The following is a 19,054-nucleotide window of genomic DNA, read 5'->3' as shown; positions in this document are numbered from 1 at the left end:
GACGTCGCCAACATGCCCGGCCCGCACAGCGGACCGAGGATGCTACGTTCCACTGCAGGCGATGCGGCACACAGCATAAGCCTGAGCAATGTCCAGCTTTTGGTAAACGATGCTCTAACTGCCAGCGGAACAATCATTTTGCCAAACAGTGTTTCTCCAAAAGGAAGGAGGGAAAGAAAGGCAAGCATGTCCATGTTGTAGAGGAAACAGATTTAAGTGACACATTTTTTGTCGGCTTAGTGAACTGTGAAGAGGATCCAGAACAGGTAAACCACGCAGCCAAAGAGGACAAATGGATAGCTCCTCTACTAGTCAATGACACTATAGTCACTATGAGACTGGACACAGGGGCAAAAGTGAACCTCATCAGCATCTCCGACATCAGAGATACGCAAGTTAAACCACATATCCACAGAAAAAAAATAGGATTAAAAGACTATGACGGACAGCCAATAGAGTGCCTTGGCACTTGCAAACTAAAAGTCACTGTCAAAAACAAAGTGCACCACATACACTTTTCAGGAGTGAATGAAAAATGTGACAAATCTTGTGAAGAGCTGGGGCCAGTGCAAAGAGTGTACTGTATAGGAAAAGATCTGACCAGTGACTCAGTGGACTTTAGAGTACAGAATTTTACAGACGTTTTTAAAGGGTGTGGTACACTTCCCTTTACAAACAGAATCCAGCTTAAGGAAGGAGCACAGCCAGTTGTACATGCTCCACGCAGGGTCCCAGCCCCAGTACGTGATGCCCTCAAGCGTGAACTAGATAGAATGATCAACTTAGGCGTGATCAAAAAAGTTGAGGAGCCCACAGATTGGGTTAATTCAATGGTTGTCACAAAGAAGAAGAATGGTGAGTTGAGAACATGCATGGACCCAAAAGATCTCAATGAGAACATCAAGCGTGAACATTATCAGATACCCACACGTGAGGAAATAATTAGTGAAATGGCAGGAGCTAGCTATTTCACAAAGCTTGACGCCTCACAAGGTTTTTGGCAGTTAAAACTTGATGAGAGCAGCACTAAACTATGTACTTTCAACACACCTTTTGGGAGGTACTGCTTTCTTAGACTGCCTTTTGGAATAAAATCAGCACCAGAGATATTCCACCGAGCAATGGAACAGATCATTGAAGGTTTGGAAGGGGTTCGAGTCTACACTGATGACATCATCATATGGGGATCCACCCTCCAAGAGCACAATCAAAGGCTGTACAAAGTGATGGAACGCACACAAAAGTATGGACTAAAGCTCAACAGGAACAAGTGTGAATTTGCAGTGCAGGAGATTCTCTTCCTAGGAGACAAACTCACAGCTCAAGGAGTTCAGCCGGACAAAGACAAGATAAAAGCAATACTGAACATGCCAAGACCAACAGACGAAGCAGGTGTGTTGCGCATTATGGGAATGGTGAACTTTATTGGTAAATTTATTCCCAATCTCACTGCAAGAACATCCTGCATTCATGAGCTGTTACATAATGATTGTGACTTTAAATGGGCTACCAAACATGAACAAGAGTGGCAAAAACTAAAAAAGACACTTACCACAGCACCTGCTTTAGCTTACTATGACCATAACAAAAAGCTTAAAGTGTCCACAGATGCATCCAAAGATGGAATTGGAGCAGTGCTTCTGCGAGCCGAGGGACAACACTGGAAACCAGCAGCTTATGCGTCAAGGGCCATGACAAAGTCAGAATGCAGGTATGCACAGATTGAAAAAGAGTGTTTGGGTTTAGCCCATGGATGGGAGCGTTTTCATAGCTATGTGTCTGGACTACCGTCTTTCACTGTGGAAGCTGATCATCGTCCACTGGTCTCCATTATCAAAAAGAACCTAAATGAAATGTCACCACGGATTCAGCGTATAATGATGAGAATGCAGAGATATGATTTTGAACTTGTTTACACACCTGGGAAACATTTAGTACTGGCAGATGCCTTGTCCAGAGCACCTACTGACAGCGGAGTGAGTGCAACAGAGGAGGACATTGAAAGCCACATTAACATAGTGAGTGTTGCATTACCAGTGTCTGACACAAAGTCAAAGCAAATAGCGGATGCAACAGCCCAGGACACAGAGCTACAGTGAGTCATTCAGAATATGGATGAAGGCTGGCCTGCTGGTTCATGCTCTCACTTCTGTCATGTTAGAGGTGATCTCAGTTTTGTGGATGGATTACTACTAAAGAAAGAAAGAATAGTCATTCCCCAAGCTTTGAGGCCAGATGTGCTAAACAGAATACATGAAGGACATCTCGGAATTGAAAAATGCAAAAGGAGAGCGAGAGAGTCAGTGTACTGGCCCGAGCTAAACAAAGACGTCGAGACACTGATAAGTAAATGTGAAACGTGCCAGAAACATAGAAGCAAACAAAGCAAAGAACCAATGGTGATGTCAGAACTGCCCACATCCCCTTGGCACAAAGTAGGGATGGACTTGTTTCACCTCAAAGGTAAAGACTATCTTGTAGTAATAGATTACTACTCAAACTTTCCAGAAATGGCACTACTCACTGTTAGAACCAGAGACACAAGACTTGGACCCAAATGCACAACCAACAGACGGGAGTAAAGTTAATGAGTGTTTATTAAACACGGACAGGATTAACAGTTCACAAAAAGGGTTCTTTAAGGAGTCTTCGCAGGTCAGACTGTGTGAGTTCGTCACGGCGTCCGAGACCAACAAGGGGAGTTCTCTGCCCGGGTCGGGAGCACACCAGGGGAACCCGACTAGGAGTAAGCAGAGGAGAGTCAGGGGACAGACCAGGTCATACACAGAGGATCCAGAAAACAGGCAACGGTACATGGGGAAAAAGCAAAGCACTAACCGTGAGTCCAGGCAAAAGTCGAAAACCAGTGAGGCAGAATCAGGCAGAGGGACAGACAGGGATCAGGCAGGCTCAGAAGACGAGGAACAAACCAGGTCAGGAACGAACAGACAGGCAGATGAACAGGTTCAGAGAAACGCTGGTAAGTAAACACAACACGAGGAAGGAATACGAACTGGCACAGGACAGGGGAAAACACAGGGCTTATATACACAGAAGGGAGGGAAGACAATGAGACACAGGTGGAACAAATCAGGGCGGAGACAGGTAATCAACACAGGTGAAACAATCAGGGAGAGGAAGCAAAGACACCAGACATGACACAAGAGGAGGATTAACAAAATAAAACAGGAAATGACACACAAGACAGACAAAACATACAAGAGTCCAGTACTGATATGACACTGTCAAACACCTCATCAGCATGTGTGATAACCCACACTAAACCTATATTTGCCAGACGTGGCATTCCACACATCGTTGTGACAATGGACCATGTTTCAGTAGCAGGGAGTGGAAGATGTTTGCAGAACAATATGAGTTCTGTCATGTCACATCAAGTCCACACTGTGCACAATCAGATGGACAAGCTGAGGAAGGTGTTCACATTCTAAAGCAACTACTAAAGAAAGCAGCAGACAGCAATGCAGATCCCTATTTGGCACTTCTCAGTTACTGTGCATCTCCTCTTCAATGTGGACTCTCACCTGCAGAACTATTAATGAATAGGAAACTGCGTACTACACTTCCTAGCTATACCAACAATACAGTGCAAAAGAAACATGCAAAACTTGACGACAAACTCAAACATCAGAAAAAGAGACAAAAGACTTTCTATGATATTTCAGCCAAATCACTCTCTCCACTGGCATTTAATGACTCAGTTAGGATCGAGGGTGCAGAGGGCTGGAACACAAAAGCAACTGTGTTAAAGGAAGTTGCTCCAAGGTCATTTACAGTGAGAACCGAGGATGGACAGGTACTCAGGCGCAATCGCCGCAGTCTCTTGTAGACTCCGCAAACTGCCAGTGAGCCCAGTGGTGCTCACAATGATCTGACAATGGACACAATGGACTGTAACAGAAATAATACATCAGACAAACCAGAGCGAAGAAGGTCTACACATGAAATAAAGAAACCAGACAAACTACATTTGTAAAAGCTAAACATAAACAGCTTTTGTTCTAAAAAAAAAAAAAAGTATAATGGGTATAAAATGGTTATATGTATTTGGATGTGTTTTCTTATAAGCATAGTTTGTTGTAGCGGATTGCTGCATGTCATTGGATGTTTCATTGTTCTTGAGCTGAGAGTTCACAAAAGAAAAATGTTGATGACTGTGCTTACAATGTAATGTTAACCACAGATTATTCATCTTCAAAGAAAGAGGGATGTTGTGATCAGATGTTATTTGAGTTACCAGCAGTAGTAGGCGCTGCTGCCTCAAGTAATAAGTTGTAATGACAGGTAGAGTAAGAAGGTAGTACGGAAAAATGGCATGGTGTAAGAAATGGCCACTGAGCGCATTATTAAAACAGAGCAACACAGTTCAACAACGTCTCTTCTCTCTTAAAATACACGAACACCACATGGACCAGCTGCATTCATCATCTTCAGACTCAGACCAACAGGCGATCACCAACAGAAAACATTCAAAACCAGGTGAACATACAGACCAAACATCTGCAGGATGATCTCAGACAGCTGGACCAGTGTCTGCACTAGGAAGACTGGGATCACACTCAACTAGGACTGGGATTGGTCCGCAGCATAAGGATGGAATTCTGAGAACCGTTCAGTCCACACATTCATGAGAACATTCAGTCTGAACACTGTTCACTCCTGCACAGAAGAACCTCCTGCTCTGCTCCATCTGCTTCTGCAGCGTCCACAGAAGAACCTCCTGCTCTGCTCCATCTGCTTCTGCAGCGTCCACAGAAGAACCTCCTGCTCTGCTCCATCTGCTTCTGCAGCGTCCACAGAAGAACCTCCTGCTCTGCTCCATCTGCTTCTGCAGCGTCCACAGAAGAACCTCCTGCTCTGCTCCATCTGCTTCTGCAGCGTCCACATGGAATCATTCTGTGGAACTGGGAGCTTCTGTAAAACTAGCCTTTATAAACCTGGACCACCGGGGGCGGGACCACCAGGGGGCGGGACCACCAGGGGGCGGGACCACCAGGGGGCAGGACCACCAGGGGGCAGGACCACCAGGGGGCAGTATACACAGGAGGACAGTCTGCTCTGAACAGATTCTTCTGGACATTTTCTGAACATTGAGAATTTTCTTGCCAACATCTGAGCCTGAGCACAGAACACCTGACATCATCATCATCATCATCATCATCGTACATTTGATCTGTAATACAGTCACTGAAATACTTTGTTGGTGCTCACTCTCAGCTCCTGTCCTTTTTTTTTTTTTCTGTTTCTCAGCTCCTGTCCTTTTTTTTTTTTCTGTTTCTCAGCTCCTGTCCTTTTTTTTTTTTTCTGTTTCTCAGCTCCTGTCCTTTTTTTTTTTTTTCTGTTTCTCAGCTCCTGTCCTTTTTTTTTTTCTGTTTCTCAGCTCCTGTCCTTTTTTTTTTTTCTGTTTCTCAGCTCCTGTCCTTTTTATTTTTTCTGTTTCTCAGCTCCTGTCCTTTTTTTTTTCTTTTTCTCAGCTCCTGTCCTTTTTTTTTTTTTTCTGTTTCTCAGCTCCTGTCCTTTTTTCTTTTTCTTTTTCTCAGCTCCTGTCCTTTTTTTTTTTTTTCTGTTTCTCAGCTCCTGTCCTTTTTTTTTTCTTTTTCTCAGCTCCTGTCCTTTTTTTTTTTTTTTCTGTTTCTCAGCTCCTGTCCTTTTTTTTTTCTTTTTCTCAGCTCCTGTCCTTTTTTTTTTTTTCTGTTTCTCAGCTCCTGTCCTTTTTTTTTTTTTCTGTTTCTCAGCTCCTGTCCTTTTTTTTTTTCTTTCTGTTTCTCAGCTCCTGTCCTTTTTTTTTTTTTTCTGTTTCTCAGCTCCTGTCCTTTTTTTTTTTTTTCTGTTTCTCAGCTCCTGTCCTTTTTTTTTTCTTTTCTCAGCTCCTGTCCTTTTTTTTTTTTTTTCTTTTTCTCAGCTCCTGTCCTTTTTTTTTTTTTCTGTTTCTCAGCTCCTGTCCTTTTTTTTTTCTTTCTGTTTCTCAGCTCCTGTCCTTCCAGGTAAACATGAGGCCAGTTCAGGTCCTGGTTCCTTCAGTTGTGCAGGTCTAAACTGGGCTCTTCGTGCTCCTGTATTGTCCTTCACATGTCAGACCACAGTCAGAACACATCAGCTGTTCAAACCCAGCGCTGTCAGGGAAAATGGACAAACCATCAGCAGACATGAGGTGATTGGTTCTGCTGTTAAACAGAACCAGTTCTACATCCATTCAGCTGTTCAGACAGATGGTCCATGTACGCCTAAAAGAGTGCAGGAGAAAGCAGCCCCCCCCCCCCCACACACACACACACACACACACACACACACCCCGTTGCTTGAATTGTTTTGTGAGAGGAACTTCTTCTTTTTCCCATTTAGAACAGACTCTTAATATCAGATCCACCTCTGGAACGGTTAAGAACATCACACAACAGCCTTTATGACTGTAGGACTGACTGTAGGACTGACTGTAGGACTGACTGTAGGCCTGACTGTAGGACTGACTGTAGGACTGACTGTAAGACTGACTGTAGGCCTGACTGTAGGACTGACTGTAGGCCTGTTGGATTAGACTGTATCTGCTAAAAATGTGGATCCAGTAAATTGGATAATCTACGTGTTTCCATGACAACTGTTCTTCCTGGTTTCATGTGATCACAGGTTGGATCCTATTTCAGATGTCCATGTAAACACCTTATTCCAGTTGAAACAGAACAGTTCAGATTAAATTTAAACCTGATTAAAGTCAGTGGTTTAATCCTCTTTTAACTGCGCTCTAAATTCTTCCTGGACATGTAAAGCCTTTATTCCGTTTGGACTTTATTCCTTCCATTCTGCACATGCTCAGTGTCTTGTCCTGTGGCGATGACGCACACATTCTGCGCTGGTGGAAGAATCTGCACTGCAGTCTAGTCTTCCCAAAGCGTTCCAGTGGAATATTCTGATGGGATCTACCAGCCTGGAAAACCCAGAAGGAACAGTTCAACACTGGCTTTGGATTCATTCATTTGTCCTGAACTAATGAGTTCCACAAGTGGGACAAACAGTTTGAACTGCAGCCCTAACGTTAGCTTAGCCTAGCTTAGCATAACAGCTTCATTCCTCTGCTCAGACGTAGCCAGGCTTTTAGAGGTGATTTGTAGTATTTTAGGAGTGATTTTGGTCAGTTCAGTTCTCCTAATCATTCCTTTAGTCCGCTGGGGTCAGTATGATCACAAACTGAGGCTCAGATCATGGTCATGTGACTTACTGCAGGAAGAAAATCTGGGAAATAAAAACTAATGCAAAACTAAAACGCTAAAGCAAAGCTAATTTAGCGCATGCATCCCTTCAACAAAAAGATTTTCCAACTTCCGTCAACACAACAGTCCACAGATTGTATGAGTGCAGTAAGTCGCAGATCTGAAGAAATAATTAGAGAGAATCAGATTTGACAAAGTCACTGAGAAAAGACGACAAATCACCTTTAAAGAACTGGATATGTGTGACCACGGAAATGCACTGACTATGCTAAGCTAAGCTAACAGAAGGGCTAAGCTTAGCTAACAGAAGGGCTAAGCTAACAGAAGGGCTAAGCTAAGCTAACAGAAGGGCTAAGCTAAGCTAACAGAAGGGCTAAGCTAAGCTAACAGAAGGGCTGCCAGAACCCAATAAAGATTATTCAGGTTTAATGTTTCCATGAAACAGAAAAGACTTCAGTTCTGGATTAATTTCTCCTGGAAAACTAAACAGATTTAAAACCATCATGGAACCACATCCTCTGACATGTCTGTGTCAGATTTTAAACCCATGTCTGTAAATGCACAGATGGAGGAGACGCCAAAGTCCAGCACAAAACTTTTATTGAGTGAAGACAGATCAGAACATTTAGAGCACATGTGTTAACCGTGTCTGGACGGGAGGTCAGAGGTCACATGACCACAGCCTGATGCCACATGGACTCACAGGGGGTCTAGAGTAGACCAGCTGAAGCAGATTACAGACAGGTTTATTCTGAAGGACCAACAGAAGGAGGGGGTGGGGCTGAGCTGCAGGCTCTGCCCACCACACTGACGGCTCCACCCAGGCCGCCGCCTTTAGCTCTTCCCTCCCAGGGAGTGCTTGTCGAACAGGTACTCGGCCATCTTGTTGTTGGCAGCGTCCATGCGGCTCAGGTTGCTGATGTAGTCTCCCAGCTTTTTGATGGCCTCCACCTGCTCGTTCAGGTAATGGCTCTCCAGGAAGTCACACAGCTGAGGACGCAAAAAACAACCGATTAGTCCGACAGAAAGTCAACCTTTAGGAACATCTGTTGGACTTACTGACTCAGATTTAAAGTGACAGGGTTTCAATTCTTGATCCTGTTCTGATGTGAGAACCCATGTGTCCAGAACTCCAGTCTAACATTTATTCTACATCTAATAAAATGGGTTTTATCTGAAGTCGTTTTTTTATCTCAGTACATATTCATGTTTAAAATGGAGCCAGAGTGCTTCAAACATTGGTCTGTATGTGGTTTGAATGTCCAGCCCCTCTGTAGGACCATTAGGACCGAGCAGAACCCCAGGCCCAAGTAGAACTCACATGGGGGTCCACATGGTCAGAGGCCAGTTTGTGCAGGTCCAGCAGGGCCTGGTTGACGTTCTTCTCCAGCTGCAGGGCACACTGCATGGCCTCCAGCCCACTACCCCACTCATCACGCTCCGGTTTCTATGGAGACAGAGAGAGAGAGATCAGAGCCAATAAACCCCACTAGGGATGGAACCATTACCAGTAGAACAGTAAATGGCAGTAAAATCACAGACAGTATTACCGTTTAAATTCTCATGGTAACTGTTTGATTTACTGCACTTTTAGGGGAATAAACCTTATGGAAAGATCTGCTTTTTATGTCAAATATTTGAGTATAGTTTGAATTTATTACAATTTTAATTTTCTATACCTAATATTTGGAACCAATTTTCACTTTTAAAGTCTGTGAAAAGGTTCATTAAACATCTGTGTTATTTATGCATTATACACATTTTTCAAATTGGATTTTATATTTTTTTCTGTTTTCTGGCCTTTTCTGTTGATATAGTAGGTTAAAGTGAACTTTTAACAGACACTATGAAAAAAACTCAAAACAACTCAAACTTGATAGAAAATGGTCAAACAATGGCCTTAAGGTTCCATCGTTAATGCACAGTCATATGTTTGTTGTTTACATTTGAATATTTCTGCCAACAGAAAGTACATTGTGCCTATTTTATTTGTTCCAAAATACAGCTTTGTTAAATTATTTCAGTGTGTGTATTAGTACTTTTTGAGCATAATTTCAACAATACCGCGATAATAATAATGATAACTGATATGAAATCTTCATATGGTTCCATCCCTAAACCACAGACATCATGTCAATCAACAGCCATCAGATTCTAAACACATCATCCAAAAAGTTCAAATGTTCATTTCTCCAGAACCTTCTGAGCACGTGCGTGGGGATACGTTTTAAACTAGACTCAGACTGTGTTCAACCGTATGTTCAGGTTCTCTGGACAGTCACATGTGCGCCCTCTACCAACCTTGACGTCCTGGAGGAAGATGCGTCCCCCCCTCTTGTTCTGGAAGGACAGCAGCTTCTCTGCGTGTTCCCTCTCCTCGTCGCTGTTCTCCTTGAAGAAGTGGGCGAATCCCGGCAGGGCCACGTCGTCACGGGAGAAGTAGAAGGCCTAGAGGAGTCACAGAGGAACAACAGTCATTATGGGGCAGCGGACCTGTCATTATTGACTAAAATCACCATGACAGACTGTAATTATGAGGCCGGCAGTGGTCAGACAGTGACTCAGGGTGACTTACGGGAGTCTAGTCAAGCAAAAATGGAGCTGCGACACAAAAAAAAAAAAAAAAAAAAGGTGGTCTAAGCATGAAGCAGCATTTTTAGTTTGCGGTGGGTGATAAGCATGGGGTGGAGGTGTGGACGGAGCACTGCCAGGACGAGATAAACTGCTCCACAGCACAGGAACACCCAAACAACTTCAGTTTATTTAGTGGTTGCACAATCAGCCATGTTTTTTAATTCTAAAGAAAAATAATTTTACCCAGAATTCTGAGCAAAAACACAAAATTAAACTGCTTTTTGCAACAGATACATTTTTTGTCCAAGTATTTCATCAAAGTTAATGTACAAAACATTCATGACATAAGTTCTTTGACAAACCAAAAAAGGGAGAGGTGTAAAGGGCACAGGAGGGATAAAAAAACAACAACAACAACTAATAACAAATAGAGTAAAACAGAGGCTAGGGCTTTTTTTAGAGTCATATTTTCTCCAATAATATTAAAACGTTTGCAGGCATTTTTCTTTTGTAAGAGATTCAGGGCTTTTAACAAGTGAGGACAAATAAAGGATTTCTTATCTTATCTTACCTTACAACAATATGAAAAACAAAATCTGGGATTTGTGCAAATTTATGTAACAAGAATGGGGAAAAATGTTACAGAAGAAATATAGAAATACATTTGGAGACATGGTGGGAATGGTTAAACAACTATTACAACTATCTGAAACAAAAAAATTAAGACATTTTAAATGTAATGAAAATATTGAAACAAAAAAAATAAACAAATCTGACTAGACAATAGGGTGCAAAGGACTAAGGCAAGATACAATTAAAACAGCTAGGACTTGGATCAACTAAAAGTTTTCTGGCTTTTTTTTTTTTTTACATATTTACAATATACTGAAGAGATTTGTAATACTTAATAAAATAACAAAAAACAGTTAAAGGAAGGTTTCATGTTTTTTCCACTTCCAAGTATGAATATAATATTTACCCAAAGTTATAATAAGGTTAACAATATCTTTGAAATTAACTTCTGATGAATCCATAAAATAAAATCACATGAAGGATGGAATATTTCCAGTTTTCAACAACAACCAACCGTGAATATCCCCCAAAAAGGAAATGCTGTGTGAACAATTACAAAATAAATGATCAATGGTTTTGGCTTCAGATGAACAGAAAACACAGGGATCCACATCAAACTTAAATCTTTTATGCAAAAAAAAAAAATCCTTAACAGGGTAAACTGAACATGCAATTTTGAAATGAGTTTCTTTTACTTTGGAGCAACAGGACACCACAGATTTAAAAAACACATTTTCCCCTCAGAGTGGTTTCTATGTTTTGTGTTTAAATACTTGCATTTGTGTTTATGGAACCGCTTCCGGGTATTGAACTACAGCCAGTACATGGGTGTACCTGGGAAATGTAGTTTTATTACCCATTTCCGCCAACACAATGTTCGGCTAACGCGGGCAGAGACGTCAAACAAAGACTCCAAACCCGCAGAGTTTCAGACTAACCCCACCCGTGTGTGTGTGTTCGGTCAGCGGACTCACCATGGAGGTGTAGGTGTAGGAGGCGAACAGCTCCATGTTGACCATCCGGTTAACGGCGGCCTCACAGTCGCGGTGGTAGTTCTGACGCACCTGGGACTCCATTTTGGCTGGCGTTTCTGCTGCCTTTTCTTAACAAAACTGTACAAAAATAAAGCTCTTGGTCGACTTCGTCAGTAGTGTTCAAGTAGAAAAAGGTGGTCGGCGTTAGGAAGGCAAACTTCTGAAGAAGAAGAAGAAGAAAAACCGGAGGAAGAAGTTCCGTCCAAACACTGTTGAAGCAAGAACTCCTGAAGGATCTGAAATGGCAGCCGAGCCTCCGCCTTTTATACAGCCAACGACCACGTGACCCTGACGCAGCGTCTGGGCCAATCAAGGAGCTCAGGAAGCACGTGACGCAGACGAGACCGAAACAATAAAATGATCTTGCAAAAAATTAGGCTGACGTCACGAATGACCTTCTGACCCATGAATCAGCATTTTAGCAAATGATAAAAAAAGCATTTTAGCGCAAAATTAAACAGCATTAAATGTAAATACTGATTAAAATACAGAATATAGGGGAATGTGTAAGTGTTAGCTGTGCCCTGTAGACCCAATAAGTATATAAAAAGGAATAATAATAATAATAATAACAATAATAATAATGATAATAATAATAATAATGATGATGATAACAATAATAATAATAATAATAATAATAATAATGATGATAACAACAACAACAACAATAATAATACTACTAATAATACTAATACTAATACTACTACTACTACTAATAATAATAATAATAATAATACAAGTGTGCCCTGACTTTACGCTTTTACAATTACATGATATTACAACGTTTAAATGATACTTTCACAACAATACACTAATGACCCAAAATACTGTTGAATCAAGTGGATAATTCCCACATATGACCATGACATGCTGACATGTGTCCAGTGTCCATGGGATTTTTTATGGCATTACACAACACCATCATACCAACACCATCATACCACTGTAGGACGAAGGCCGACCAGCACCGAAACATGTAGAACAGACACAACTGTGTCCAGAACCTGAGGAAATGTTCCTGTTTGTCTGTGTCAGGGTCTGAGGTCCAACACTGGGACTAGGACCGGCCTTCAGATGAAACACAGCAGTGGGACTGACCCTCGAGTGGACCTCTACATGGTCAGCGGTCCAGAGTGGTCAGTGGTCCAGAACAGTCATCTGTCAATAGTTTTATTGTCAATCATCTTGTTGAAACTTTGGAAACATTTGAAGAACATTTATATTTAATATGATTCAAAATGAGTTTATTTGAGTAGATAAGGAATTATTTTATGTTGATGAAAGTTTCATTTATTAATTAAAGACCAATTTATTTATTTTTCTGATCAATGAAAGAAGGTACTTTTAGTTTATATTTGACCAAAAATTAACTTTAAAACTATGTTATTTTTTATATATTCCAGTTAAATAGATGTAGTTTTGTAAATATAAACAGACACCTTTGGCACAGGAACACATTTGGACTCATTTTATTCAACCAACAACAACAATACCAACCATACATACCAACAATACAACCAACAATACTGAAGTGACAGTTGGGGTACTTGGATTAAAAAAAAAAAAGTCTATTTCAGGGGGTCCTGGTCCAGTCAGACCCAGGTGGATGTGGTCTGGTACTGGTCCTGGTCCAGTCAGACCCAGGTGGATGTGGTCTGGTACTGGTCCTGGTCCAGTCAGACCCAGGTGGATGTGGTCTGGTACTGGTCCTGGTCCAGTCAGACCCAGGTGGATGTGGTCTGGTCCCGGTTGGTGCTGAGTCACAGTTCTGACTCAGCATTCCACAGATCCAAGGCCGTCCTTCCTGTTTCTGCTTCCTTTACAGTGTGTGTGTGTGTGTGTGTGTGTGTGTCACATGACAGTCACATGGACGCTTCTAAGAAAACATGACACTGAAAGTCCACATCAGGACCGGACCGGCTGGAACCGGATTAGAAAAATAAAAAACAGAAGTGAGAAGAAGAATCAGCAACGAGGAAACATTTACACTAAATGTATAAATATAAAACCCTTAAAGACCCAAATGTCCTCCTTTAACCCTTAAATTTAACCCTTAAAGACCCAAATGTCCTCCTTTAACCCTTAAATTTAACCCTTAAAGACCCAAATGTCCTCCTTTAACCCTTAAAGACCCAAATGTCCTCCTTTAACCCTTAAATTTAACCCTTAAAGACCCAAATGTCCTCCTTTAACCCTTAAAGACCCAAATGTCCTCCTTTAACCCTTAAATTTAACTCTTACAGACCAAAACACCCACCTTTAACCCTTAAATTCACATTTATGCACTTGGCAGACACTTTTTTCCAAAGCGACTTTCAGGGAAAACCAATCAAATCAAATCAATCAGATTTTATTTCTATAGCGCCAGATCACAACAAACGTTCTCTGATGACACTTTATATATAGAGTTGGTCCAAACCAGACTGAAGACAATTTACAGAAACCAACAGAATCCAACAGAAGTAAACACTAATGAGAGGAGAGAGAGAGAGAGAGAGAGAGAGAGAGAGAGAGAGAGACAGAGAGAGAGAGAGAAGGAAAAACAACCTTTAACAGCAGAAACCTGAGGAGGATGGATGAGTGACAGGAGGAGAGAGAGGGTTAAAGAAGAGTAAAGGAGGAGAAAAAGAGAGAGAGACTGGGGGAGAAGGGGGAGACACATGGATGCAGTTGAGGATAAGTGAGTGATGATGATGAAGGAGGAGAGAGGCAGGAGCACCGCAGCAGGTCCAGAGATGATCCTGGAAAACCTTATGAATCTGTTTAAATGGAATGTGTGACAGTGGACAGGAGGTGTTCTGAGCAGAGCTGGGTCTGCAGGAGCTTCTGAAGATAGGCAAGTGAGGAGGAGCAGAGCCATGGAGAACTGAGGAGGAGGAGCAGACCCATGGAGAACTGAGGAGGAGGAGACCCATGGAGAACTGAGGAGGAGGAGCAGAGCCATGGAGAACTGAGGAGGAGGAGCAGACCCATGGAGAACTGAGGAGGAGCAGAGCCATGGAGAACTGAGGAGGAGGAGCAGACCCATGGAGAACTGAGGAGGAGGAGACCCATGGAGAACTGAGGAGGAGCAGAGCCATGGAGAACTGAGGAGGAGGAGCAGACCCATGGAGAACTGAGGAGGAGGAGCAGACCCATGGAGAACTGAGGAGGAGGAGACCCATGGAGAACTGAGGAGGAGCAGAGCCATGGAGAACTGAGGAGGAGCAGAGCCATGGAGAACTGAGGAGGAGGAGACCCATGGAGAACTGAGGAGGAGCAGAGCCATGGAGAACTGAGGAGGAGCAGAGCCATGGAGAACTGAGGAGGAGGAGCAGAGCCATGGAGAACTGAGGAGAGGATTAAGGATTTGAATTTGAAGAGGACAGCTATGGGTCGGCTGTAGGGTGGTCCAATAATTTGAGAAAAAAATAAATTCAATGACAGAAGTCTCGGCACCTTCCCAAATTGTTCCAAATGTCACTTTATTTTATTTTGCCAAGTTTTAGGTTGATATATTCAGTGAATGGCAGCGCTCAAGATAGGTCAACCTCACAATGTATTTTCGATATTGTCATATTTTGATAAAAAATAATCACAATTTTAGAGAACTTCTTTTCTCTCAGATGATTAACTAAGAGCGTCAATCTGACTCAAACTACATTAAATAACCATTTGCTCAGTTGTATTATCCAAAACAAAGAAGGAAACAATTAAAATAAAATATTTATATTTCGAGGGCTACACCGACAACGCGTACTCATACTCACAGATCTTTGTTTTAAAATGACAACTGACATACCACCAAATTATATATAATTATATGGAGGAGTATTACAAAATTAGTATGATCAAAATTAGTTCTTAAAAATATGATGTTCTTGGTATGTCCATGTTTGTTAACACTTTCAGTGCCATGGGCCGATTAAATCGGCTTTACGAAAACAACCTGTAAAGTGCCACGGGCCGATCAGATCGGCTTTAGAGAACACACCATATTTGTGTACAAACAAACCATCCACCCCCATTTCTTTCTCACATTTCGATGACGTTCTTTCTGTGTCCCCCTTTTGAGACCAAGCAGACGGGAATTTGAGGTCACGCGACCAAATAATATTTTTATTTGTTTTTAATGTTTCTTATTCTCCGGTGTTTCATCAGAGGGAGCCCTCCATGCCGGGGGGCGGCTGTGGACTCCGGGGGCTGTGGCGCCTTCTCTCACTGGGGTCCGCTCCTTTCTGGTGGGTGGGGGTCCCAGTTGGCCCTCTCCCACTAGTTGGGATGCGGGGCTGTGTTGCTGGTGCCTGGTCGCCGGGGTCGGCGGCTGCCTCCTGGTGCGGACGGCTCCCTGAGACAGCGCCTCCTAAACTGATGTTTTACTTTTACTTGTACATTTTTGTTCTGGTCTACCCGTGCTCAGTCAGTCTTCTTAAGTATGTGTGAGCTTGTGGGTTTGCATGTAAATGTGTGTGTGTGTGCGGGTGAGTGTGCGGGTGAGTGGGTGTGTGTGTGTGTGAGTGTGTGTGAGTGAGTGAGTGGGTGTGTGTGTGTGCGGGTGAGTGGGTGGGTGTGGGTGTGTGTGGGTGTGTGTGTGTGTGCGGGTGAGTGGGTGTGTGTGTGCGGGTGAGTGGGTGGGTGTGGGTGTGTGTGTGTGCGGGTGAGTGGGTGGGTGTGGGTGTGTGTGGGTGTGTGTGTGTGTGCGGGTGAGTGGGTGTGTGTGTGCGGGTGAGTGGGTGGGTGTGGGTGTGTGTGGGTGTGTGTGTGCGGGTGAGTGGGTGTGTGTGTGTGCGGGTGAGTGGGTGTGTGTGTGCGGGTGAGTGGGTGGGTGTGGGTGTGTGTGGGTGTGTGTGTGTGCGGGTGAGTGGGTGGGTGTGGGTGTGTGTGGGTGTGTGTGTGTGTGTGTGCGGGTGAGTGGGTGTGTGTGTGCAGGTGAGTGGGTGGGTGTGGGTGGGGGGCGGTACTGATTTTTAAACTGATATGTAAAGCACTTTGTGCTACAGTTTTTAATGTATGAAAAGTGCTATGTAAATAAAGATTATTATTATTGTTATTATTATTATTATTATAAATTATGCAAATTACGATCAATAATGAATCGGCTGCGTCCGGTGCGTTTTGAATCTAATTAGCAATCGGTCGGATGTTACCGAGCGGTTTCCTGAAGGATTCTTCAAATATAAAAACGACGCGAAATACTGAAAAACGGCCAAATTCTGTGGCACTTTTAAGGCTTATTAGCCCCTTAACTGTGTGGCACTTAGAGTTAAAGGTTGTTTTTGATGAGCATGGTTTAGGCACAGACTCCTTTTTGTGTTTTGTGGGTGCAGGTAAGTAATCATCTGATGATTCCTCTGTGTCGCCTGCTTCAGAACCACTAACTTTTTCAGATGAAACTGTCATCATGGCAGCATTGTCTTTGGCCTTTTGACGTCTTCTGTCTTCATCTGCTCTTCTCTTCTGAACTCTTTCTTGTTTCTGTGAATATTCCACATCTTCTGGACCAGTGAACATCTTCCTCTCTCCTCTCTGGTCTGAAAGGAAGGTGATGTCATCTTTGATTTTGATGAGTGTTTCAGCTTCTGCATGTGCAACATCAAAAAGCCTTTCCAACTTGGTCTGGTAATCTGTTTCTGTTTCTTTGTCTCTGAGGTTCTGTGTTTGTTTGTCTTCAACAGCAGCCACTTGTCGTGTACTTTCTCCAGCTTTTCAATGGCATGTTTCTTCAGAGTTGTCAGAATAGATGCATTTTGCCACACAACCAAGAGCTCGTCAATTGTCTCATGACTGGCATTTCAGATGGATTTGCTCTCCTTCAAATGGTGGAAACGCTGCAACACTTGCTTTACAGTTGGTGATCGTTTGTATCTTGTAATAGTCTCTCTGTCAGCACAGCCAATCAAATAAATTTCATTAGTTTGTCGTGTGGACGCCATAGTGAATGATCTAAAGACAAGAACTGTGGAGAAGACGAGGCAGGATGGTTAGAGGAAAGATGACATGTTGAGCACTGCCTTCTTTTCACCCTATCACTTAGAAACTTTGCATAGATACACATTTCACTGAAACAAACAAACTGACAAGGTGCCTTGGTTACGACAATGAAGTTGGATTTTCTGAACCACACTAGTAGGCAGTGGAACTGAGTGAGTAAGGTCCACATGTGTCCTTTCAGGTGGACTGAAGACCAGACACTGCTGCATTCTGGACCATCTGGAGTGGTTTTACAACACCAGCTGGAGGAGTGTTAGAAGAGCACTGCAGTAGACAAGGGTGGAGATAACCATAGTCTGCACCAGGAGCTGGGTGGAGGTGACCATAGTCTGCACCAGGAGCTGGGTGGAGATAACCATAGTCTGGACCAGGAGCTGGGTGGAGATAACCATAGTCTGCACCAGGAGCTGGGTGGAGATAACCATAGTCTGCACCAGGAGCTGGGTGGCCTGTTGGGTTAGGTATGGCCTGATCTTTAACCCTTAAAGACCCAGACGTCCTCCTTTAAGCCTTAAATTTAACCCTTAAAGACCCAGACGTCCTCCTTTAAGCCTTAAATTTAACCCTTAAAGACCCAGACGTCCTCCTTTAACCCTTAAATTTAACCCTTAAAGACCCAGACGTCCTCCTTTAACCCTTAAATTTAACCCTTAAAGACCCAGACGTCCAACACAGGCCTTCATCTTTATTTCCGTCCGTCTTCAGGTCACTCCACAGACTGAACTAATACAGTTAAATCATCCTTTTTCCATCGGGACTCCCAGTGAAAGTCATTTTCAGACTCATATTCCAGACTGTTCAGACTGTCCCATGTGTCTGTGGACACTAATGTCCTTTGGTCTTCATTTATCCAGGCACTAAATATGTGAGGGAACCATATATGATCATTTGACAGACTCAAATCTACAGTGATAGTAAATGTTACAAACTGATTTATTCTGTTATTCACCACATTCACATCAGAACTGTCCAGTCTGTCATCACTCTGTCCATCCGTCTGTGTCCATCAGTCTGTCCAGTCTGTCCATCACTCTGTCCATCTGTCTGTCCAGTCTGTCATCACTCTGTCCATCTGTCTGTGTCCATCAGTCTGTCCAGTCTGTCATCACTCTGTCCATCTGTCTGTGTCCATCAGTCTGTCCAGTCTGTCCATCACTCTGTCCATCTGTCTGTGTCCATCAGTCTGTCCAGTCTGTCCATCAGTCTGTCCATCTGTCTGTGTCCATCAGTCTGTCCAGTCTGTCCATCAGTCTGTCCATCTGTCTGTGTCCATCAGTCTGTCCAGTCTGTCCATCAGTCTGTCAATCTGTCTGTCCAGTCTGTCCATCTGTCTGTGTCCATCAGTCTGTCCAGTCTGTCCATCAGTCTGTCCATCAGTCTGTCCATCTGTCTGTGTCCATCAGTCTGTCCATCAGTCTGTCAATCTGTCTGTCCAGTCTGTCCATCAGGGCTCCTGGATCCAAAACAATAAGGACTAATGTCAGAATACAGTTGAGTATTATGGGATAGATCTACTATTGCTTCTTCATCTTGCTGTTTGTGTGTGTGATGGTCCTAAACAGGTCATGTGACAGCTGCAGACGGTCATGTGACAGCTGCAGACGGTCATGTGACAGCTGCAGATGGTCATGTGACAGCTGCAGATGGTCATGTGACAGGTGCAGACATGATGAGTCC

General features: G+C 43.1%; 1 protein-coding gene across 1 annotated transcript; it reads right to left on the bottom strand.

Moving 5' to 3' along the window:
• Positions 1 to 7,809: 7,809 nt before the first annotated feature.
• LOC115416466 (ferritin, middle subunit) lies at positions 7,810 to 11,646 on the bottom strand. Its single transcript, XM_030130240.1, has 4 exons — positions 11,348 to 11,646; positions 9,528 to 9,674; positions 8,548 to 8,673; positions 7,810 to 8,216 (listed from the first exon to the last, which is right to left on the bottom strand). The coding sequence occupies exons 1-4, from the start codon at positions 11,447 to 11,449 to the stop codon at positions 8,061 to 8,063; spliced, it is 531 nt and encodes a 176-aa protein (XP_029986100.1). The 5' UTR covers positions 11,450 to 11,646; the 3' UTR covers positions 7,810 to 8,060.
• Positions 11,647 to 19,054: the final 7,408 nt, after the last annotated feature.

Source organism: Sphaeramia orbicularis, unplaced genomic scaffold (assembly GCF_902148855.1).
Source record: "Sphaeramia orbicularis unplaced genomic scaffold, fSphaOr1.1, whole genome shotgun sequence".
Lineage (NCBI taxonomy): Eukaryota > Metazoa > Chordata > Actinopteri > Kurtiformes > Apogonidae > Sphaeramia > Sphaeramia orbicularis.
This window is presented reverse-complemented; position numbering and strand designations above follow the sequence as displayed.